General features: G+C 40.9%; 1 protein-coding gene across 1 annotated transcript in view; it reads right to left on the minus strand.

The window, feature by feature from the left end:
* Positions 1-21,737, minus strand: part of pth1r (parathyroid hormone 1 receptor) — a 64,634-nt gene that overhangs the window by 3,130 nt on the left and 39,767 nt on the right. The window contains exons 5-12 of the mRNA XM_054768696.1: positions 19,632-19,726; positions 10,216-10,402; positions 7,059-7,212; positions 3,811-3,871; positions 1,831-1,897; positions 1,600-1,694; positions 293-434; positions 33-74 (exon numbers count right to left, since the gene is read on the minus strand). Of these exons, the coding sequence (XP_054624671.1) occupies positions 33-74; positions 293-434; positions 1,600-1,694; positions 1,831-1,897; positions 3,811-3,871; positions 7,059-7,212; positions 10,216-10,402; positions 19,632-19,726 (843 nt within the window). The remainder of the gene's footprint in view (positions 1-32; positions 75-292; positions 435-1,599; positions 1,695-1,830; positions 1,898-3,810; positions 3,872-7,058; positions 7,213-10,215; positions 10,403-19,631; positions 19,727-21,737) is intronic.

Genomic DNA, 21,737 nt, shown 5'->3' on the forward strand with positions numbered 1-21,737 from the left:
GTGTTGATGTGGATACCTTTTGGACTCCTTACCTCCCCGTTGCAAAAACAGTATATAATTGCCACAAGGAAGCCCTAGAAAAGAAAGCACTAATAAACCATTGACCTTTTACAGTGCCAGTCAAAAGTGTTGAGACACCTTCTCATTCTTTAACATGGAAACATGTCTCTAAAGTTTCAACTATAATGGTAAAATATAATGTACCTTTTGAAGTACCAGTCAAAAGCTCCTTCACGTGCAATAGCATGGAGAAGTGTCTTTAAAATTTGAATTATGAGCAAGGTCTGTTTACCTGGAAGGAGTTGAAGAGCATCTCATAGTGCATCTGGATTTGCCAAGGGATTCCAGAAACTTCTGTGTATGGCATGGCATTGAATATGATGTAGTGCACACCAAACAACGGCATCAGCACCAACGTGGACTTCAGCAGCTTTCTGTAATGGTAAGAAAAACAGTTAAAAAAAAACCCTCCTTTAACAATGAAAATTTATAATCCCGAAGATGTTTTTGCCACTGGTGTTGCAAAAGTGAGTAGTTCTGTAACCTTTGCAAAACAAGTTATTTTCTATTTAGTTATTTATTAATGATTCACTACAGTAGTAGTATGTATGTATGTGTATGTGTATGTATGTATGTTATCCACCTGTCACGTGTTCAGTTGCTGTGTGATGGTGAAGTAGAAGCAAGCTGAAGTCATCTCTTGGGTAAGACCACCACAATAATATATATTTTATACTTATTTTTGATATTTATTACCACTTAAGGCCCACCATAGTTCATGCTCGTGACAGCTTTCGGTAGCGTTTGTTGACAAGTTAGTCACTTGGTTGAAACGTGATTCCGGTGTGAATATTTGATGTGGCCCAGCCTCACCCAGACTCTACCGCAATTGGCCCCCAGGTAAGTTTGAGTTTGAGACCCGTAGTTTAATGGGTAAAAAGCCTAGAACAAAAAGATTTTGTAATTTTAAATATTTAAATGTTATTTAAACAATTTACTACATCATTACTATTCTTCTACTATTATTATTCTGGACACATATTTAACAAAGTTTAGAAAGTTTTAAATTATTAGACTATGGGCAACCTTTTGGATTTTTTCTTTTTTTCTTTTACAAATATTATTTCATTCAGATTTGTGGTCCTGAACCGTGTTTTAATCTGTTGATTCAGGATATATAGGACTTGGTTTGCTATTTTCAAGTATTATACGTTACAAAGATCATTCTCTGGGAAGTATTAAATGAACAGTATGTTTTATTTTTGTTGTTGGATTTTCCAGTAATGTAGAACTGCATTGTATCATACTGAGAAGTATTTGTAGGCAAAATGAGTGAGGAAAAACACTCTCAGTAATAAACAACCCTCAGTACGATGCCATGCACTTCAACACTAATTATACTGTGCAGGTGGCAAGGCTGTTGCAGTCCAGGGTGTACCCTGCCTCTCACCCCAAGTCAGCTGGGATAGGCTCCAGCATACCCCGTGACCCTAATGAGGATAAGCGGCATAGAAAATGATTGGATGGATGGAAGGTGGCAAGGCTAGTGCAGCTGTTAGAAAAATATCAAACAAATCATCATCGGCGTCATGTTCATACCTGTACTGCTGTCTTGTGTCGCACCTTCCAGCATTTGTCTCTCGAAGTTTGGTTGCCAAGACTCTAATGATGTTCAGAAATAAGATAAAATTGACCTGCAAGAGGAAATATGCATAATTTGAGGGGTCATAATGAGCAGCAGCAGCAGTAATACAGCAGGAGATATTAAATACCAGTCATTTCTTTCACGACAGGGTGCGTGTGTGTGTGTGTGTGTGTGTGTGTACTCACCACAACAGCTGCCAGAATAGGCACCTGATATATCCATTTCAAATTGCCTGCACTTAAATCCCAACACCTGCAAAAGGTGAGTGAGGAAACAGGGACAAGTGTGAGATAAACAACATGATTCACGATAATTTAGCGTGAACCTTTCGCCTGTCTGTGAATGTCACATTAGTCCTTTAAAGAATCATTAGCATGTCAATAGAAGTCTCTTAGCACCAATGATTACTGTTTGACAGAAATCACTAACAGGTTCACAAAAGCCGCTACACCCCTCACATTTGGATAACCTTTATATCTTCTCAAGAGACAATACTGGAGAAATGCCATTTGGAAGTACTATACTTCAGAGTAGTCAGTGTACAGCTTCTAATAACATTACATATTTACTATCCACTGAAAACAAGTCAATACACAGCAATTATTGTCCAAACAACTGGCAACACAAGTGAGTAGATAATTGTGTCTTGTCTACAGTCCAGCATCATGGTCTCGGGCTGCACGAGTGCTGCCGTGCACTGCTGCAGCTGCTGTTCATTGAGGGAAACACATTCCAACATGTACTTTGGCACTTTGAAGCAGAGCATGATCCCCTACCTTGGAAAACTGGCAGTTTTTTACGATCTTCTCAATGGACAATATTATCGAAGATAAACTTGGATATACTTTAAAGTTCATCAGTGTCAGTATGTCAGTGTACGGCTTGTCCAGCCGTAGTAGATTTACGAGCCACTGAAAATGAGCCAACATGCAGCCATTACTGTCCAAATAGCTGCCAACACAAGTGAGTACACCTCACAGTAAATGTCCACATTGTGTCCTTGGTGTGAATATTTAGTGTGAGTACCATTGTTATGTAGCGCTGCCCTAATCCTCTTGGGCATGGAATGACATCATCATGATGACATTAGTGGTAGAGTTTATGGATGAGAGGCACCTTGCACTCCTCCACCTTCTGCTTGAGGATGCTCCATAGGTGCTCAGTTGGGTTCATGTCTGGAGGAAGACATACTCGTCCACTCCATCACCTTCACCTTCAGCTTCCTCAACAAGTCACTTATCATCGTGGAGGTGTGTTTGGGCCCCTTATCATCTTTTGGCCCAGTTTCGCAAGAAAGGGGGTCATGCTCTGCTTCACAGTGTCACAGTACATGTTGGAACGCATGTTTCCCGTTAAAGGTAAACTGCACTTTAAAAAACATTTTTGGCCATCATCCCCAATCATTATGTGAGACATGAGCACACGTGTTTCTCTGTTCTGTGTGTTCTGAAGATTTAATTCATTCATGATAACATGTAATACTAACAGTATTTTGCCATACTTTGGTTGTTTTAAGCATTCCTGGAACTTCCATATTTCTTCATACTTCCAATTTCACATAGCAACATAGAAAGGAATACCTACACAGTTAACTTTTCCAAACTCAAAAACAAAAACAAAGCAGCATTAGCATTACCTTTCAGTAGTGGCCTGATGTGTGGTGAAGCTAGTCGCTAGTCGGCTAGTCGCTAGCCGGTGTAGTGTGGCGAGTGTGTCAGTATCCAGTAAAGTAGTTCTTTGGTGTGACAATGTTAATAACAATAATAATAACAATGTCACAGCAGCTTGGTTAATATGCAGATAACATGATGTAAATGGAGCGTTGTTGACGGTCTTTGAAGGTTTTTTCAGAAGGATTCATAGGCGGATTAGTTGCATTACATTACATGCATTCTTAGCTGTCTCTTTTTAGCTGTTTTCATAGCTTTAGAATGCACGGAAAACAGAAAAACGTGTGTTGAAGTCTCACATACTACCACCATACTACGTCCCTACCACCACCATGCTTAACTGTATCCAAGACACAATTATCTTACAATAACGGTTGTGTGTTGAGTCATTTTCAGTGGATAGGAAATGTGTACTTCTTTACAAGCTGTACAGAGACTCGGGTAACTCTAAAAACACTGTGGAGTGATCAGGTGCAGTTGTCATATGTGACTCACTCTGTGTCTGCAAATGTGGCCCTCACTGTCGCCCAGACGCTCACAAACATAGCCGGGACGCCTGCAAAATAAAAATATTTGAATAAATAACACCAAGAAGCTTTTAAAGACTGTGTTTGTTCATCCAGGCAGAGGCAATGGGATAACAACACAGCATCCACATTGTATGCGCTGTGCTAATGTAAACAATACGCACAGTGTGTACAATGCAGGCGCTGTGAGGCTCATCAATGCAACCATAGCTCGCAGTGTTTCCCACAGGACTGCAGTGTATTTGTTGCAGTGGGTTGCGAGGGCAGGGGTGGTGTGGGGATGGGTGGGAGTCTAGTTGATGTTGTCTAATTTGCATAATTGGCCATGACACATGCACATGACATTTTTATTAACGCTATGGGAGATAAAAAAGAGAGCAAAAAACCTGAGAAGAAGCAATAAATCAAAGAGCAAAGTGTTCAATAACATGAGAAAAAGTCACTTCTTTGAAAAACTGAATCTGGAGGGTTCTGAATAGTAGCTAAATACTGTATATAAGTGGTCACCAACCTTTTCTATATGTATATATGTATATTCTATATGTATATGTATGGTCTATATGTATATACAGTATATATATATATATATATATACATACAGACCCTTTCCAAAAAATTTGAATGTCATGGAAAAGTTGTTTCATTTCCATAATTCCATTCAAAAAGTTAAACTTTCATAGATTATAGATTCAGGGCCCACAATTTAAACGATTTCAAGTGTTTGTTTATTTTTACGTAATTTGGGCTTCCAGCTCATAAAACCCACGAAAACAGAAATTCAAAAAATTAGAATACTGTGAAGAAATCACCATTTACTTCTCAGTTTTTGCAGGAAAAAAGAAAGAAATTAGGATCACATCAAATCAATCAAAATATGGTACTTTCAAAACAATATGTCAATCTTCAATACTTGGTTGGGAATCCCTTTGCCTTAATCACTGCCTCGATGCGACGTGGCATTGAAGCAATCAGCCTGTGGCATTGCCTGGGAGTTATGGAAGCCCAGATTTCCTTGATGCTTGCTGTCAGCTCTTCTTTGTTGTTGGGTCTGGTGCCCCTCATTTTCCTCTTGAGAATACCCCATAGATTCTCAATGGGGTTTAGGTCCGGTGAGTTGGCTGGCCAGTCAAGCACTGTGATGGCATGGGCATCAAACCAGGTTTTGGTGCTTCTGGCGGTATGGGCAGGGGCCAGGTCCTGCTGGAAGATGAAATCTGCATCTCCATACAGATCCTCTAAAACATTCTGGTAGACTGTTGCAGTGACCTTGGATTTAAGATAGCAGAGTTTACCAACACCTGCACCGGACATTGCACCCCAAATCATGACGGACTGTGGATATTTCACACTGGACCTCAGGCAGCTTGGGTTCTGTTCCTCACCCGTCTTCCTCCAAACCCTTGGACCTTGATTCCCAAATGAAAGGCACACTTTACTTTCATCGGAAAAGAGGACCTTGGACCACTGGCCAACAGTCCAGTCCTTCTCCTTGGCCCAGTGGAGACGCTTCGTACGTTGGCTCAGGTTCAGAAGTGGCTTGACCCGAGGAACCCGACAGTTGTAGCCCATCTCCCGGATGCGTCTGAATGTGGTGTTTTTTGAAGCTGTGACTCCCGCCTCATTCCACTCTTTCTGGATCTCTGCCAGATTCTTGAATCTTCTCTGTTTGATAATCCGCTGAAGCCCACGGTCATCTCTTTTGCGGGTGCATCTTCTCCTGCCACATTTTGCCCTTCCTCTAGACTTTCCATTGATATGCTTGGACACAGCACTCTGAACAACCAGCCTCCTTAGCTATGAACTTTTGTGGCTTACCCATCCTATGGAGGGTAATGATGGTCTTCTGGCCAGTTGTCATGTCTGCAGTCTTCCCCATATTGAACCCAACTGAGACAATTGAACCAAACTGAAGCAATTTAATGACACCTGGGGAAGCCTGTGCAGGTGATTTGATTTTAGTAGATGATTAGTGTGTGACACTAAAACATTCATGCTCTGCAAAATTTGGGCTGATTTCTTCACAGTATTCTAATTTTTTGAATTCCTGCTTTCGTGGGTTTTATGAGCTAGAAGCCCAAATTATGTAAAAATAAACAAATAAATACTTGAAATCGTTTAAATTGTGGGCCCTGAATCTATAATCTATGAAACTTTAACTTTTTGAATGGAATTATGTAAATTAAACAAATTTTCTATGACATTCTAATTTTTTGGAAAGGGTCTGTATATGTGTTTCATACCAACACATGGTATAAAAACTATCTTGTGGGGCTAGCACGTTAAAGCAACGTCTTCGGATGTGGATTTAGTGGATCTTCGTCGGGGTTGTGGCTCCAGCTCCGTAAGCAAACCACAACTCTATTTAGCTTGTTGTCGTGGACGAGCGATGGTGGTTGAGGAGAGACGGGCTGGTCAATGCCTTATAACAGTCAGCCTTAATAAGACGAAGCTGGAAGAATTGTATGGAGTTATATTTGCGCCTTAACTTTAAGGTAGCAAAGGCAGATTTCGAGCCATATTAATGCGCAATAATTACGGTTGTGTGCACAGGCGCATCGCTGTGTTCTGTCACTCCCTCTCTGCCTCTCTCTCTTAATCTCTGCAAGCTGCTTGCGCAACGCTTGTTGCTTGCGCGACGGAGCCAGCCGGTGAATGTGTGCTGGTACCTCCGGCTGGGTTTTGGGGATTGGGCTCCTGGCTGGGGTTTGCAGGTTGGACAGTGGCGAGGCGTACGGGCGTGTTCAGTGGACCAAATGCGTGCCTGTTGGTCAGTCTCCAGGAGGGGACGGCACTGATGTGTTAATACACTTTTTTCCTAATATCCTCGCAATCGACTGGGCAAGTCCCAAATATCCATTAGTGGATCGCGATTGACGAGTTAGCAACCCGACAAGGGATTACGGTATTGGCAAAAGCGCTAAGTTGGAACTACTGATCCCTCCTGCTATGTCCTCTTATTCTCTGGCAGCCCAGGTGCATATGACGTGTATTAAGAAGCGGAGTTACAATGCCATCGACTGTACAAAGTTACAACAACAAGCTCCATTCACAGACAGCCCCATTATGATGTGCGAGGGCGAACAGGTAGGGCAAAACCTATTCATGGTGGTCCATTTGTGCTGTGGCGCCACCTACAAATGGATGTATGGGAAACACGCTTGCATTTCTCTTCTGACTGCTTGATGCATCTAGTAACTACAGCATCCAAAAACTCACCCCATCCGATCAGAGTGAAGCCCCACAGGTACTTTCGGTCCGAGAAGAAGGTCATGAAGATCAGGCTGTGCAGGTACAGACCCTCCACCAGGATCCAGTAGTAGTTGGTGGCCAGGAAGTACATGAACAAGGTTACAGCTGCCTTGCAGCCAATCTGCAGAAAGACAACAGAAATATGTACACTTAACTCATTCAATACCAAAGATGTATTTATACGTTTTTATAAACACGAACGCCCCATCCCAACAACGTATTTATACTTTTGATGCCCCTGCACAACCTGAAGCTCCATTGTTCTGTTATTAGAAAAAGCACCTCAGACCCTGATCACCCACTGTGCCGTGTGGAAAACATCTCAAGTGGGATCTCCTTGTCATGCCAGTAATGTTGGAAGCCATCAGGATCAAGGTTACATTTTTTAAATCAGAGAATAAAACTTTCTTCCACCTTTCAATATTTGATGTTTGGTGCTCTCATGCAAATTCAAATTCCAAATTCCACATTTTGTGGCTTTGAAGGAGACGCCTTTGTTAACAACAAGACCTTTGTTGTTAAAACCCGTCTCTGTTGTTGTCTGATGATAATTGGACTGCACTCAACACCAGTAACAACCTTCATTTGGGCAGAGGATTGTCTCATATCTTGATGGACAGCCAATTGGATCCTTTGTCTCAGTGCCGGTGGCATTTTTTTGGGTCTACCACACTTTTTTGTTCCATAAACCTCAGGACCTTTTAAGAAATTTAAAATGACTGTCTTACTGCATCTAACCTCAGCAGCAATGGCGCGTTGCGAGAAGCCTTGCTTATGCAGCTCAACAATCCGTTCAAAGAGAGAAAGCTTTTTTGCCTTTGCCATTAAGAGATCATGACAGTGTGAATGCCTCACAGAAAATGACGTTAAATCCACATTTTTGCCAAGATTTTGGCTTTTAAAGTCTGCGGTCTTAAACGTTTGATCAGCTGATGAACAGCCTATTTCACTTTAATGCTGGTTTGCAATAAATTGCTTACTCCAAAAATGTAAGACTTCATTAAAGCTGGTGAATGACAACAGCTGAGATCGCACCCAAGACAAGACACAAACGGTTGTTTTTGAAGGGGTGGGGAAGTCTGGGAATATGTCCTCGCCAGTCGTAAGTGGACAGACAATAAAATAAACACATAGAATCAAAAGTACAAGTCTTTCCCAAGCCTATGATTGATATCATTGTCTGTGATGTGCTTTATAGCCCTAATGAGAATGTGGGTGTACATGTTGTGTAACGCTTAAGTAACAAACACCACTGTGTCTATTCATACATGATTTGGGATTGAAGTAATTGTGATCCATTTACCACAATCATCTATTGTAATGACAGAATGAACAGAGGACAACTCCCTAGGAGAGCCGGCCGATTTGGTCAACCATACATCGATTCTGCTCCAGTTGTGCTTGTTGTCATGCCGCTACGTTGTTATTAGAGGCCACTCTGAGATGATTACTGATGGTCTTTATTGTGTCATGTGTCGTGACTATCTGTATTTACCCCTTAGATCAAGGATCGGCAACATTTACCATCAAAAGAGCCATTTTGCCTCCTCTTCTGGCAAAGAAAAATAGTATTTGTACTTTATTTATCCCACAGCGGGGAAATTCACTTGTTAGTCTTAAGTCTTAAATAGTCTTAAGTCGCAAAACATTACACAGATTATAACCTCTATTTAAAAAAAACAACAGAATTCAACTAACAGAAGTGCAAAGTGTGTTTATAGGCCTAATTTGAAATAATTTAAACACTGAACTATACGTATGTCTTTTTAAGTCGTTCCCGTATTTGTGTCAACCAAAAACAAAACGTAGTCTACTTTAACATAAAAAAAACATCAGAGTTTTTTTTTTATCAGTGCTGTCTGCTCAGTATCGTTTACATCACTTGACTTATCACAGGCAATTGAATATGCTTGCGCTGAATTAATGTCATCAGTTTGCCAGTTTGTCTACTGGTGATGTTTGTTGCCATTCTATTGGTCCTGTCCTTGACTGTCTTTTCAGAGAGAGGTACAGTATTTCTTTAATTTCCAGTTTATTTTTTAATTAGGAGAATAAATGGTGTGATATTTTATGAACAATTAATCAAGCACACGGGTAATCCAGCGTCATTGGCAGTGAAGGCAAAGGAATATGTCTATTCAGAATTAAACTCTCTATTTTCATTTCAAGATTTTTTTTCTAGGGATGTATATTAATGGGTATGAATAGCTTACCGCGGGGGTAGCACACTCAACAGGACGTCTTATTCGTCTCTCACTGCACACACTGGCCCCCCTCCGCTTTTCTCGTGCTCATCCAATCAGCAGTCAGAAAGCAGTCTAGATGAATTCACGGACTTGCGGTGAGTCGGATATTTCAAACTCTTTTCGAAAATGCACATCTCCCCCACTTTGATGTAAAAAAAAAAAATCACTGAGCTCGGTGAAGTGAGCTGCAACATAGAGGCTGAAGAACTGCATGTGGGTCCCGAGCCACATGTTGCTGACCCCTGCCTTAGATACTAAACTAGTGTCAAACTTTTAAGACATGGTGTAACTCACTTATGTTATTTATGAGCTGTTGTATTGTACACTATATGTATGCACCTTAAACACTATAAAGTTAAACACTATAAAGTATTGTTCTGAGTCTACGCCCACACGTAAAATACCACATTACCCACAAAGATAAAAAATTAAGTACTCCGACTGATATTCTGTATATAATAGGGAATGGGGTGTTTTAGGCAGTTTGATCAAAAACAATGGGGAATATTCCGCAAAGCCTTAATTTTGCAGCACTTTCTTGTGAAGCACTTTGTGTAAGCCTGCAGAATATACACAAGTACCGAGTGAACGTAGGTATTTGCTTGCATATTCACACATGCGTGAAAAGCACACAGTTTAAGCTGCAGCTTGACAGGAGAAGGAGGAAAAGCCAAGCCTTGTAAATGCTTGGCTTGCTGACAAAAACGTTTTATTTGCTCCAGCCCGGGCAGGTGAGACGTTGCAAAAAAAAAGATCACATCCTCCTAGAAGGCTCACTATGCTTCACACCTCTCTCTACACATGTGCATGACAAATGTGCTGCCAACACATAACCACACTGATAATACATCTGACCATTTGGAATGTACTGCACTTACAAAGTGGGCTTTGTTGGACGGGGGAGCCTCAGTGATGGACTTGAGATCTTCCACTGTGACACGCTCCTCCACCTCCAAGGCAGATCCCGAATACAGCACCACGTCCTTCACGAAGATGCTTACAGCTCTCAGCATGTAGGACACGAAAAGATGCATGTGGATGTAGTTCCTGGTGCAGTGCAATCGTCTGTCCAAAAAGACAAGGTAGAACGGTTAGTTTCTGTGACACACACACACACATATCTATATCTATATATATCGAGGGAAAGGCTTCTTGAGACGTCATCTGTACTTCTGTGAAGAAGGTGTCGGACGTTTCGCTCCTCATCCGAAGAGCTTCGTCAGCGAACTAATAAGTGCTGGTAGCCTAGGCCTTAAGTACAGTAAGAGTGGGCGAAATTGGTGTGCCAACACCCTCCTTCTATTGGTTCCTTACACTAAGCCTGGGCGGAGTAGTGGTATAATCCTCTCCTGCTATTAGCACCTCCGATAAAAGGGGAGTGTCGCTCCCTGAGTTGGGTATGAACGACTCTAATACTGGCTCGTTAGCGTCTATTGTTCTGGCTCGGCCCTGGCTTCACCTCATTTGCAAGACTAAGAGCTGTGGGTTTTGGTCTCAGTAACCTGCTGAACACAGGGTCCAAATTAAACCTCAAACCACCACTCCGATTCAATGATGGGTTCTGTTGTTTGACAAAAATAGCTTCCTTTACTCCTCTTTCAAACCATCTGTTTTCTTTGGCCAAAATCTTTACATCGCTGTCCTGAAAAGAGTGATTGGTAGCTTTAAGGTGTAGATGTACTGCTGATTGAGGACCACTAGAATTGTCCCTGCGATGTTGATAAAGCCTTTTTTGGAGCATTTGCTTAGTTTCCCCAATGTAGTGCTCTTTGCATTCCTCATCTTTACAGTGGATGGAATAGACTACATTGCTCTATTTTTGGTTTGGAGCCTTGTCTTTAGGATGCACAAATTTTTGTCTCAGGGTATTTACTGGTTTGAAATAGGTAGGAATTTTGTGTTGCCATAAGATCCTCTGGAGTTTTTCGGAGACCCCCGCTACATAAGGGACTACCACTCCTCTCCTTTTTGCTTCTGTGGGCTTTTGGGTTTCTTTCCCTACTCTCTTCTTTTGACATTTGTTAAAAGCCCACCGCGGGTACCCACAGGTTGAGAGTGCTCTCTGGACATGTTGTGTCTCCTTTTTCCTTCCCTCAGCACTAGTTGGTATTTGTTCCGCTCTATGTTGGAGGGTCCTAATAACCCCTAGTTTATGTTGTAGTGGATGGTTTGATTCAAAAAGCAGGTATTGGTCAGTGTGTGTGGCCTTTCTAAAGACCTCTGTAAGTAGCTGTCTGTCCTTTCCTATAATTACCTTGCAGTCTAAGAAGGCTAGTTGGTTCTCTTTAGCGTCCTTGCGAGTAAATTTGATATTGGTGTCCACCGCATTGATGTGATCTGTGAAAGACTGAATTTCCTGTTTTTTGATTATGACAAAGGTGTCATCCACGTATCTAAACCAGTGCCTCCCTGAGAAGGATGTGAGAGCCTGTTCCTCCATCTCTTCCATGTACAGATTCGCCACTATGGGTGAGACTGGTGAGCCCATAGCACAACCATGAATTTGTCTGTAAAATTTCCCTCTAAACTGAAAATATGTAGTGTTAAGGCAAATTTCCAATAATTGGCAGATGTTGTCAGCACTAAGTTTTGTTCTCCTATGCAGAGTTGAGTCCTCGAGCAGTCTCTTCCTCACCACCGAGACTGCTGATGAGGTGGGGACAGATGTGAAAAGTGTAGTCACATCATAAGACACCAAAGTTTCCTCTGGCTCCAATCTGAGGTCTTTGATACTCGCCACAAACCCTTTTGTGTTCTTTATTTGATGATCAGTGTTGCCTACCAATGGGGATAAGAATGTTTTTACATATTTAGCTACATTATACGTGGCAGAGTCAATGCTACAGCCATTGGGTCTGAGGGGAAACCCTTCCTTGTGAATTTTTGGAAGGCCATAGATACATGGTGTAGCCTCCCCAGGGTATAACCTATGATACATCTGTCTGTCAATTAGTTCTTCCTTCTCTAACTTTTGGAGACAGTCTATGGTTTCTTTCTTATACCTACTGGATGGGTCCCTTTTAAGTTGCTCATATGTGTGGGCATCACTAATTACACTTTTTATTTTTTCTTCATAGTCCAATGTGTTGAGAACCACTGTGCATCTGCCCTTATCAGCTGCCCTGGACCAGCTGTCCTGGACCAGCTGATAAGGGCAGATGAGAACCTCAACACATTGGACCAGGGCAGCTGAAGTCACATCAGAAAACACCAAAGTTTCCTCTGGCTCCAATCTGAGGTCTTTGATACTCACCACAAACCCTTTTGTGTTCTTTATATGATGATCAGTGTTGCCTACCAATGGGGATAAGACTGTTTTTACATATTTAGCTACATTGTACGTGGTAGAGTCAATGCTACAGACAATGGGTCTGAGGGGAAACCCTTCTTTGTGAATTTTTGGAAGGGCAGATGAGAACCACCTTATCAGCTGGTCCAGGGCAGCTGGTCCAGGGCAGCTGATAAGGGCAGATGCACAGTGGTTCTCAACACATTGGACTATGAAGAAAAAATAAAAAGTGTAATTAGTGATGCCCACACATATGAGCAACTTAAAAGGGACCCATCCAGTAGGTATAAAAAAAAAATCATAGACTGTCTCCAAAAGTTAGAGAAGGAAGAACTAATTGACAGACAGATGTATCATAGGTTATACCCTGGGGAGGCTACACCATGTATCTATGGCCAAAATTCCTACCTATTTCAAACCAGTAAATACCCTGAGACAAAAATTAGTGCATCCTAAAGCCAAGGCTCCAAACCAAAAACAGAGCAATGTGGTCTATTCCATCCACTATAAAGATGAGGAATGCAAAGAGCACTACATTGGGGAAACTAAGCAAATGCTCCAAAAAAGGCTTTATCAACATCGCAGGGACAATTCGAGTGGTCCTCAATCAGCAGTACATCTACACCTTAAAGCAACCAATCACTCTTTTCAGGACAGCGATGTAAAGATTTTGGCCAAAGAAAACAGATGGTTTGAAAAAGGAGTAAAGGAAGCTATTTTTGTCAAACAACAGAACCCATCATTGAATCGGAATGGTGGTTTGAGGTTTAATTTGGACCCTGTGTTCAGCAGGTTACTGAGACCAAAACCCACAGCTCTTAGTCTTGCAAATGAGGTGGAGCCAGTGCCGAGCCAGAACAATAGATGCTAACGAGCCAGTATCAGAGTCATTCATACCCAACTCAGGGAGCGACACTTCCCTTTTATCGGAGGTGCTAATAGCAGGAGAGGATTATACCACTACTCCGCCCAGGCTTAGTGTAAGGAACCAATAGAAGGAGGGTGTTGGCACACCAATTCTGCCCACTCTTACTGTACTTAAGGCCTAGGCTACCAGCACTTATTAGTTCGCTGACGAAGCTCTTCGGATGAGGAGCGAAACGTCCGACACCTTCTTCACAGAAGTACAGATGACGTCTCAAGAAGCCTTTCCCTCGATGGACAACTCCTGTACGACTGAGAGCCTACACAGACATATATATATATATATATACGTATATATATATATATATATATATATACGTATATATATATATATATATATATATATATATATATACGTATATATATACATACAGTATATATGTATATATATACTGTATGTATATATATACGTATATATATATATATATATATATATATATATATATATATATTTACGTATATACATTATCAGTACAACACAGTATATATACAGTATAGTATATTGTATCAGTACTGTACAGTACTGTGTCAGTACAGTACCGTATATAGTACAGCTGTTTTAGTATATCTTCTCAAAGGATAATAGTATAGAAAGTAAACTTGGAAAGGATAACACTAGACTAGTCGGTCTTTGGCATCATTGAAGGCAACAACAAACGTGGTAGACCCAAGACAGAATAGCTAGATGACATAAAAAATGGTGCCAGAAGAGTATATGGCAAACCAAGACCAGTGACATGGACAGACACAAGTGGAGGAAATTTGTGGACGCCTCCACTGACACCCACGGGACAGAGACCCATGGATATTAAGTCAAGTAAGTCATAGCAGAGCAGATGTACTATCAACACACAGCCATTATTGTCTAAACAGTTAGCAACACAAGTGAGTAGGAAGATAATTGTATCTTGCCGACAAGTCAAGCATGGTGGTGGTAGCGTCATGGTCTGGGGATGCATGAGTGCTGCCTTTACTGGGAAGCTGTGGTTCATTGAGGGGAAACATGAGTTCCAACATGTGCTATACCATTGTGAAGCACAGCAAGATCCCCTCCCTTGGGAAACTGAGCCAAAACATGATATGAAGCCCAAACACACCTCCAAGATGACAAGTGCCTTGTTGAGGAAGCTGAAGGTGAAGGAAGGTGAAGGTGAAGGTGATGGAGTGGCCAAGTATGTTCCCTCCAGACCTGAACCCAATTGAGCACCTCTTGAGCACCTTCTTTCAAGCGGAAAGAAGGAAGGTATAATGTCATCATGAATGAGTCCAGTAACAACCCGTGCAGCTCTGGTGCATTCCATGCCCACGATTAAGGCAGTGCTAAATAGTAATGGTGCTCACACCAAATATTCACACCAAAGCCACAATTTGTACTCACTTGTGTTATTTAAACAATAACAGGTTGACTAATTTTCAGTGGATAGTAAGTCTACTGTATACTGCTGTACAAGCTTTACACTGACTAAGTATATATGAAGTTCACTTTCTACAGTATTGTCCCTTCAGAAGATATACTGTAACAAAAATGCTTGCAGTACGTACTCACTTCAATCATCACTATTGATTGATCCTTAATGCGAGACAGGTGATTTCCACACTGACTAGAACACGTTCTTGACATCTAGTGGTGCTTCAAACACACAAATATGGAATTTGTGGGCTATTAAACCAAAATTGCAAGCACGTGTTCCACAAGTTTGAGAGAAGGGTTGTGAATACTAAAACACTGTAAATTCCGGTGTATAAGCCGCTACTTTTTTCATAAACTTTGAACTCTGCAGCTTATATAGCGTTGCGGCTAATTTATGGCTAATCATGAGCTATCAGTGCACTCACAACAAGCTTGTCAACCCATTGATTGTCAATGGAGGTCAGTATACTGTACCGTATACCCAATATAAGAACATAACAGTCACGGTGTCTCACGGTGTCATCTTTTAAAGACACTTTAGAAACAGCACAAAATTCAGCACATGGCAAATTTATACTCAAAAGGTTTATATACATATATCGAAACATATCCCAATGTGACTTTAAAATAAAGAAAAAGCCAACATTTGAAAGGCTTCCCATAATGTGTTGGGTCTGAGCAACGTATTCATTAGGCCGTTGCAATTATGTCAACTTCCTTCCATCACCGTTTCCCTGTCTTTTGGTCCTCTGGCTTCCTCTGGTTGGTGGACAGAAGCAGCATTGCAAATGAAATGGTTTTCTCAACCGAAATGCATTATGGGAACACTTTAAAATGTTGTTTATTGCATATAAAAATGTATTAATACATGTTTCTATATTTCTGAGGTATAACATTTGAGTGTTAGTTGCTGTGTGATGAGTTTAATGTTGTTTGTAAGATGTAACTGTGAGTCAGACTGTTGTATTGAGTAATGACCTCCAATTTCCAATGGGATGACAAGCTTGCCGTGAGTTTATTCACTCATGATTGGCTCCTGTCAAATAAAGAGCTGCCTGGTCCTCACAGACTCGAGCGTGCCACAATATGCCACTTTATGACGTTGACACGTGCGGATTATACACCGGTGCGGCTTATATAAGAACAAATCTGGTTTTTCCTCTAAATTTAGTTGGTGCAGTTTATACACCAGAATTTGTGGGTAAATATAAATATAAACACAAGCAACAATATCCTCCTTCTTAATAGAATGACATTTATATTCCTCTCTCTAGCCTGTTTAATGAGGTAAATATTTGACAAGGCTTTCTATTGATTGGAAGTGGTGTGTGACAACTAATCAATCCCACATTTCCCTAGTGAAAAGTGAAATGTTTCCTTTCCCTGGTTGGAAAAAATTCAGGAGCTGCTGCTGCTGCTGCTGCTGGTGGTGGTGGGGTCTCCTCAGGCTGACATGATGAGGTGGCTGGAGTGCTTTCTGCACCACCGAGCCAGAATGTCAGATGGGCCCCAGGGATAACTTATTAAAGTCATCTGGCCCATACATATTGGCGGGAGCGATCTTAAAGGCTTCTGAAATTACTTGTGTGGAGTGAGAGTCACTCCTGTGGAAATATTAGTAAACAGTACCTTTGCCATCCGCCCCACCTCCCAAAGAAGCAAGGATGACTGAATTAATCAGCCCTGAAAAATATCAGTACAATAGACAGAACGTGCGTATGTATGAGCTCCTTTTTTATTTCTGCTCATGTATAGTTTACTTTAAGGCAGCAGTAAGAATTTTTTTTAACTCTAAGGAACGGGTGTGACATGTCATGCACCTAAACCATAGTTACTACACTGCAATACCTAAAATATAAGCAAGACTACATTGACTTTTGACTAACAAGATTTTTTGCCTAACTCTACAACTAATATGTTCTAAAATCTTAAAATTAAGGCCTCTAATAAGAGTCTCCTTTAATCGCCGGGTGTGTCAACTACAAATGCAAATAACTGCCAGGGTCTCTGATTAGTGCCGGGTCAAAAAAACATTAACCGCCGTGGTTGTAGGCAGAATCCTAATTTAGTTAGAAATTAAAAACATCCTCCACAAGATGTCAGCAGCTGCATTTGAAGTAACATGAGTGGTCAAGCATGCAGCAGCTTTATCTACCTCTACTCGCGCTTTAAAAATGTGGGGCGCACTACTCAGATGTTGTGAAAGTCATGCATACTTGCTGTAATGAACGCAGCGCTATTGATGCTCCTGGCCATTATTACAACATTGGTTCTGTTGCTGCTGTGGTGTGCAATATACTGGCAAATAAATGACCATGTGGTGGAAGAGAAGTACTTTTTCCTGTCCACTTTCTCATGCACTCCAAATCATAGTTAAAGGTAAAAAATTAGGTTTTTAAACATAACTATTTTTACAAATTTGGGATTACGTAATTAAATGTCCCAGTTATAATAAGAGCATTTATAGCATATACACTCCTGATCAAAATCTTAAGACCAGTTGAAAAATTGCTAGAATTAGCATTTTGCACATTTGGATCTGAATGAGGTTTTAAGTAGAGCTAAAATATGCAAAAGCAAGAAGGGGGAGTGAGACAAAAAGCATTTTGAAAAAGTAATTTATTGAAAACAACAATTAAACTGAAATAGGCTCTTTATCAGCTGATCAAAAGTTTAAGACCATCGCTCAAAAAATAACAAAAAACTCTCCAAACCAGGACAAAAAATGTTCTCAGTAGGACTCAGTAATGAGTAGCTCCACCGTTCTTGTTAATCACTTCAAAAATGGCTTTGGGCATGCTTGATGCGAGTGTTTCCAGGAGGCTAGTGGGAACATTGCTCCAAGTGGTGAAGATGGCTTCACGAAGGGCATCGACTGTCTGGAACTGATGGCCATTTTTATAAACTTCCCTTGCCATCCATCACCAAATGTTCTCTATGGGATTTAAATGAGGGGAACATGCAGGATGGTCCAAAAGAGTGATGTTATTCTCCCTGAAGAAGTCCTTGGTCAAGCGAGCATTGTGAACTGCAGCGTTGTCCTGTTGAAAAACTCAGCTGTTACCACACAGACGAGGGCCCTCAGTGATAAAGGATGGCCGCTGCAACATCTCGACGTAAGCAGCCACCGTTTGACGACCCTGCACCACCTGAGGCTCCAGTGTTCCACTGAATGAAAAAGCACCCCAGACCATGATGGACTGCCCTCTACTGTGCCAGGTAGAAAACATCTCAGGTGGGATCTCCTTGTCATGCCAGTAACGTTGGAAGCCATCTGGACCGTTAAGGTTACATTTTTTCTCATCAGAGAATAAAACATTTTTTCCACCTTTCAATGTCCCATGTTTGATGCTCCCTGGCAAAGTCTAAACGGGCAGTTTTGTGCCGTTGAAGAAGACGAGGTCTTTGAATTCCTTTTTTGTTTTTTAAACCCTTTTCCCGCAGATGCCGTCTGATGGTTATTGCGCTGCAGTCTGCACCAGTAAGGGCCTTAATTTGGGTCGAAGACCGCCCTGTGTGTTGATGGACAGCCAATCGGATCCTCCAGCTCAGCGCTGGTGTGATTTTTTTGGGTCTACCACTTGACTTTTTTGTTCCATAATGCTCAGGGTCTTTCAAAAAAATGTAGAATGACTGATTCACTGCGCCCAACCTCAGCAGCAATGGCACGCTGCGAGAAGCCTTGCTTATGCAGCTCCACAATCCGACCACGTTCAAAAAGACAAAGCTTCTTAGCTTTAGCCATCAGGAGGGCATGACAGTGTGAATGCCTGACAGAAAATGAAAATTTTGAGCAGATTTTGCCTTTTATAACCTGTGGTCTCAAACTTTTGATCAGCTGATAAACAGCCTATTTCAGTTTGTTGTTTTCAATAAATTACTTTTTCAAAGAGCTTTTTGTCTCAGTCCCCCTTCTTGTTTTTGCATATTGTAGCTCTACTTAAAACCTCATTAAGATCCAAATGTGCAAAATGCAAATTTTAGCAATTTTTCAACCGGTCTTAAGATTTTGATCAGGATTGTATATATACTTATATGTTAATGGAAAATCATGGAAATCGGCACTGATGCACTGTTTGACTCTTGGCCCACACTGTAATTTGAGGAAACGGAGCGGTGGATGTGGAGCCACAAGCGGGAACAAATACTGAGTAGAAATGGACAAAGAAGAGGGTTTTTTGAATGGTAAGAATGGTAAGTTTAACTTCAAAGCCCTGGCAAATGGCTCTCTCCACAAGACAAGTTATTTGTATCTACAGTCGCTATGAGTTGAGTTGTCACCACCTTGGTTGTCACGGAGTACGTCGACTGCCAGAGAAAAATAAGAAGGTGCTGGAGCACTGTCGGTATTTTTACAGTGTAAATATAATAAGGTGGCTAAATGTCAGACAATGAAGCCTGAGGCACATGCATACTCTCAAACACGCATTCAACCCTGCTAAAAGTCAAAGATAGAATTTAGTACCTATTGCATGTTTTATGTTCACAGAAAGGGTAATACTGTATACTCTTCACTCTGTTTAATATTTGCAGTACCACCACCTCCATCTTTTTATTTCCTGTTTTGGTTCCTTCTCTAATTGATCCAACTTCCATTACTGACTCTGACCTGTCTCTGGGGAGGTGCTTGGCGAGAGCTATCAAAAATGACACAGACGGCATTGACCCACCGGAAATATCCCAAGATGACCACTGCCACCATGAGCGATCCCAGGGAGATGGAGTAACCCACGGTGTAGATGAGGTACAAGCGGTGGAAGACATCCTGTTGGGAGAATGTCACTGGTTAGGACAATGTCAAGATCAACAATCTAGGTAGCAAACATGGAGTGTCAGAAAGCCATTGAGGCGAGTGTCATTAGGGGCACATCTGTCACTGATGAAACGATGAACTTCACGGTGCAGTGGCAAGCACATTCTCACACAACGGCGATGACATTTGAAGGTAATGTTGCAGATGATGCTGTGGTTATGTGTCAGAGGTATTCAAACTGCAATAATGGGACTGGGCTTATTATGCACAACCCACAGGTCATCACTACGGCATCCAAGCACATTTGTACTGAATGTAGCTGTATGTATACAATTGCACTAAAGAGTATTCGCCATTAAAATGAATGGAGGCACACCACTCAAATTTCTTTTATTTCTTAAAACCTATTTGACCAACAAACTGAAGGTAAAACAAAATATATAGTTTCCTTAAGTGTACTGTCACGTTCCTTTACTGTCTTCCTGTTCCTTCTGGCGGAGTGACGAGCCGCACCTGTTGCCACCTTTCAATTAGTCATATTTTTTAAGCCATTTCTTAATCCTTCTCCACCAATTTCAGAGAAACATTTCCAATAAAATTGTTGTAACACATCAATAAATACAGTTCCAGTACCACTCCCTATGTCACTTTAGTTGCCATGTTGTTTAGTTGTCCATCTTGTTCATTAACAACAACGACATCATCATGGTTTCTCACCAAGTTGACTCACTAGAAAACGCTGCCCCTTGCACTTTGGCATGGCACACGCTACAATACAACAGAACTTTGAAAGGCTCATGACGGCATCAGAAGAGACGACACAGTGACCACACAGACGCATAAACCAAACCACAGCAGAAGCATAAAAGAGCCGCCTGCGGCTCCGGAGTCACAGGTTGCGGATCCCTGCATGAGCCAACTGGTCAATGCCTTATGCGAATTACCAAACCAAAATAAAGGCTAGACCGTGGTTCTGATTCCATCTGTTCTATCGAAAATCTTTCATTATCATTCATTAGTGGTGGTTAGATTTTTTATTTTATTTTATATATTTTACAATTTAAAATGTGTTTATTAATCGTGTGAGACATATTATGGGGCTTAGAGCAGAGGTATGCAAACTTTTTTCACCGAGGGTCACATACTGAAAAATAAAAGGGTGCAAGGTCCACTTTGTATTTTGTAAACTAACACATTTAGAAGAAGTTATATATATTTCAACAAAAAACTGCATCTCAGCTTTGTGATATTGGTGAAAATGCATATAACCAGTACGAACTTCACTCTTTTTTCCCCACTTTTGCTGTTATTGTTGTTTTTTTTCATTTTCCAAATATTTCAACTTTCTTTTTAAGCAATCTTCATTTCATTCATAACATTTCTTTTCATAATATTGATTTTATTTTATGACTTTATTCCCATAACATAACTGTTTTCCACAACCTAATAAAAAAAATTACAACTTTTGTTTTGTTCACTTGCCATAAGACTTTAAAAAGGAACTTTTCTTTAATATTTCAGCTCTATGCTACTAAAATGACATTATTTTTCCTCATAATATCTTGAGTTTATTCTCTTATTCTCTTTCTTGTTAGGATATAGCTTTTTTCTCTTAATAGTTTTACTTTATTCTCCTAAAATAACCGCTGTTTTTTTTTCCATTTCTGCTGTTGTTTTAAAAAAAAATTCTAACACGTTCACTTTTTATTAAATACATTAACGAGGGATGTCCAATATTGACTTTTTAGCTGATAACCGACATGCCAATGTTGTCAAACTCTCAATTTCCGATTCCGATATCAACCGATACCGATATGTGTAACATGACATATCTTTTTCTTGAGTAAAATTGTTGTCATGTAGCAATACTCTTAAATAAATGAGTACAGTTGTTTTGTTTTGTGGAATGATAACCCCCCACCATTAACGGCCATTCTGTCATTACTCTGATTGCTAAACAAATAGTTACTTCTTCCTCCCAGGATTGTGAGCGGCACAGTATTAAACTACATGATCCAATGTA

The sequence above is a fragment of the Dunckerocampus dactyliophorus genome, chromosome 2 (assembly GCF_027744805.1).
Source record: "Dunckerocampus dactyliophorus isolate RoL2022-P2 chromosome 2, RoL_Ddac_1.1, whole genome shotgun sequence".
In the NCBI taxonomy this organism is placed as follows: Eukaryota; Metazoa; Chordata; class Actinopteri; order Syngnathiformes; family Syngnathidae; genus Dunckerocampus; species Dunckerocampus dactyliophorus.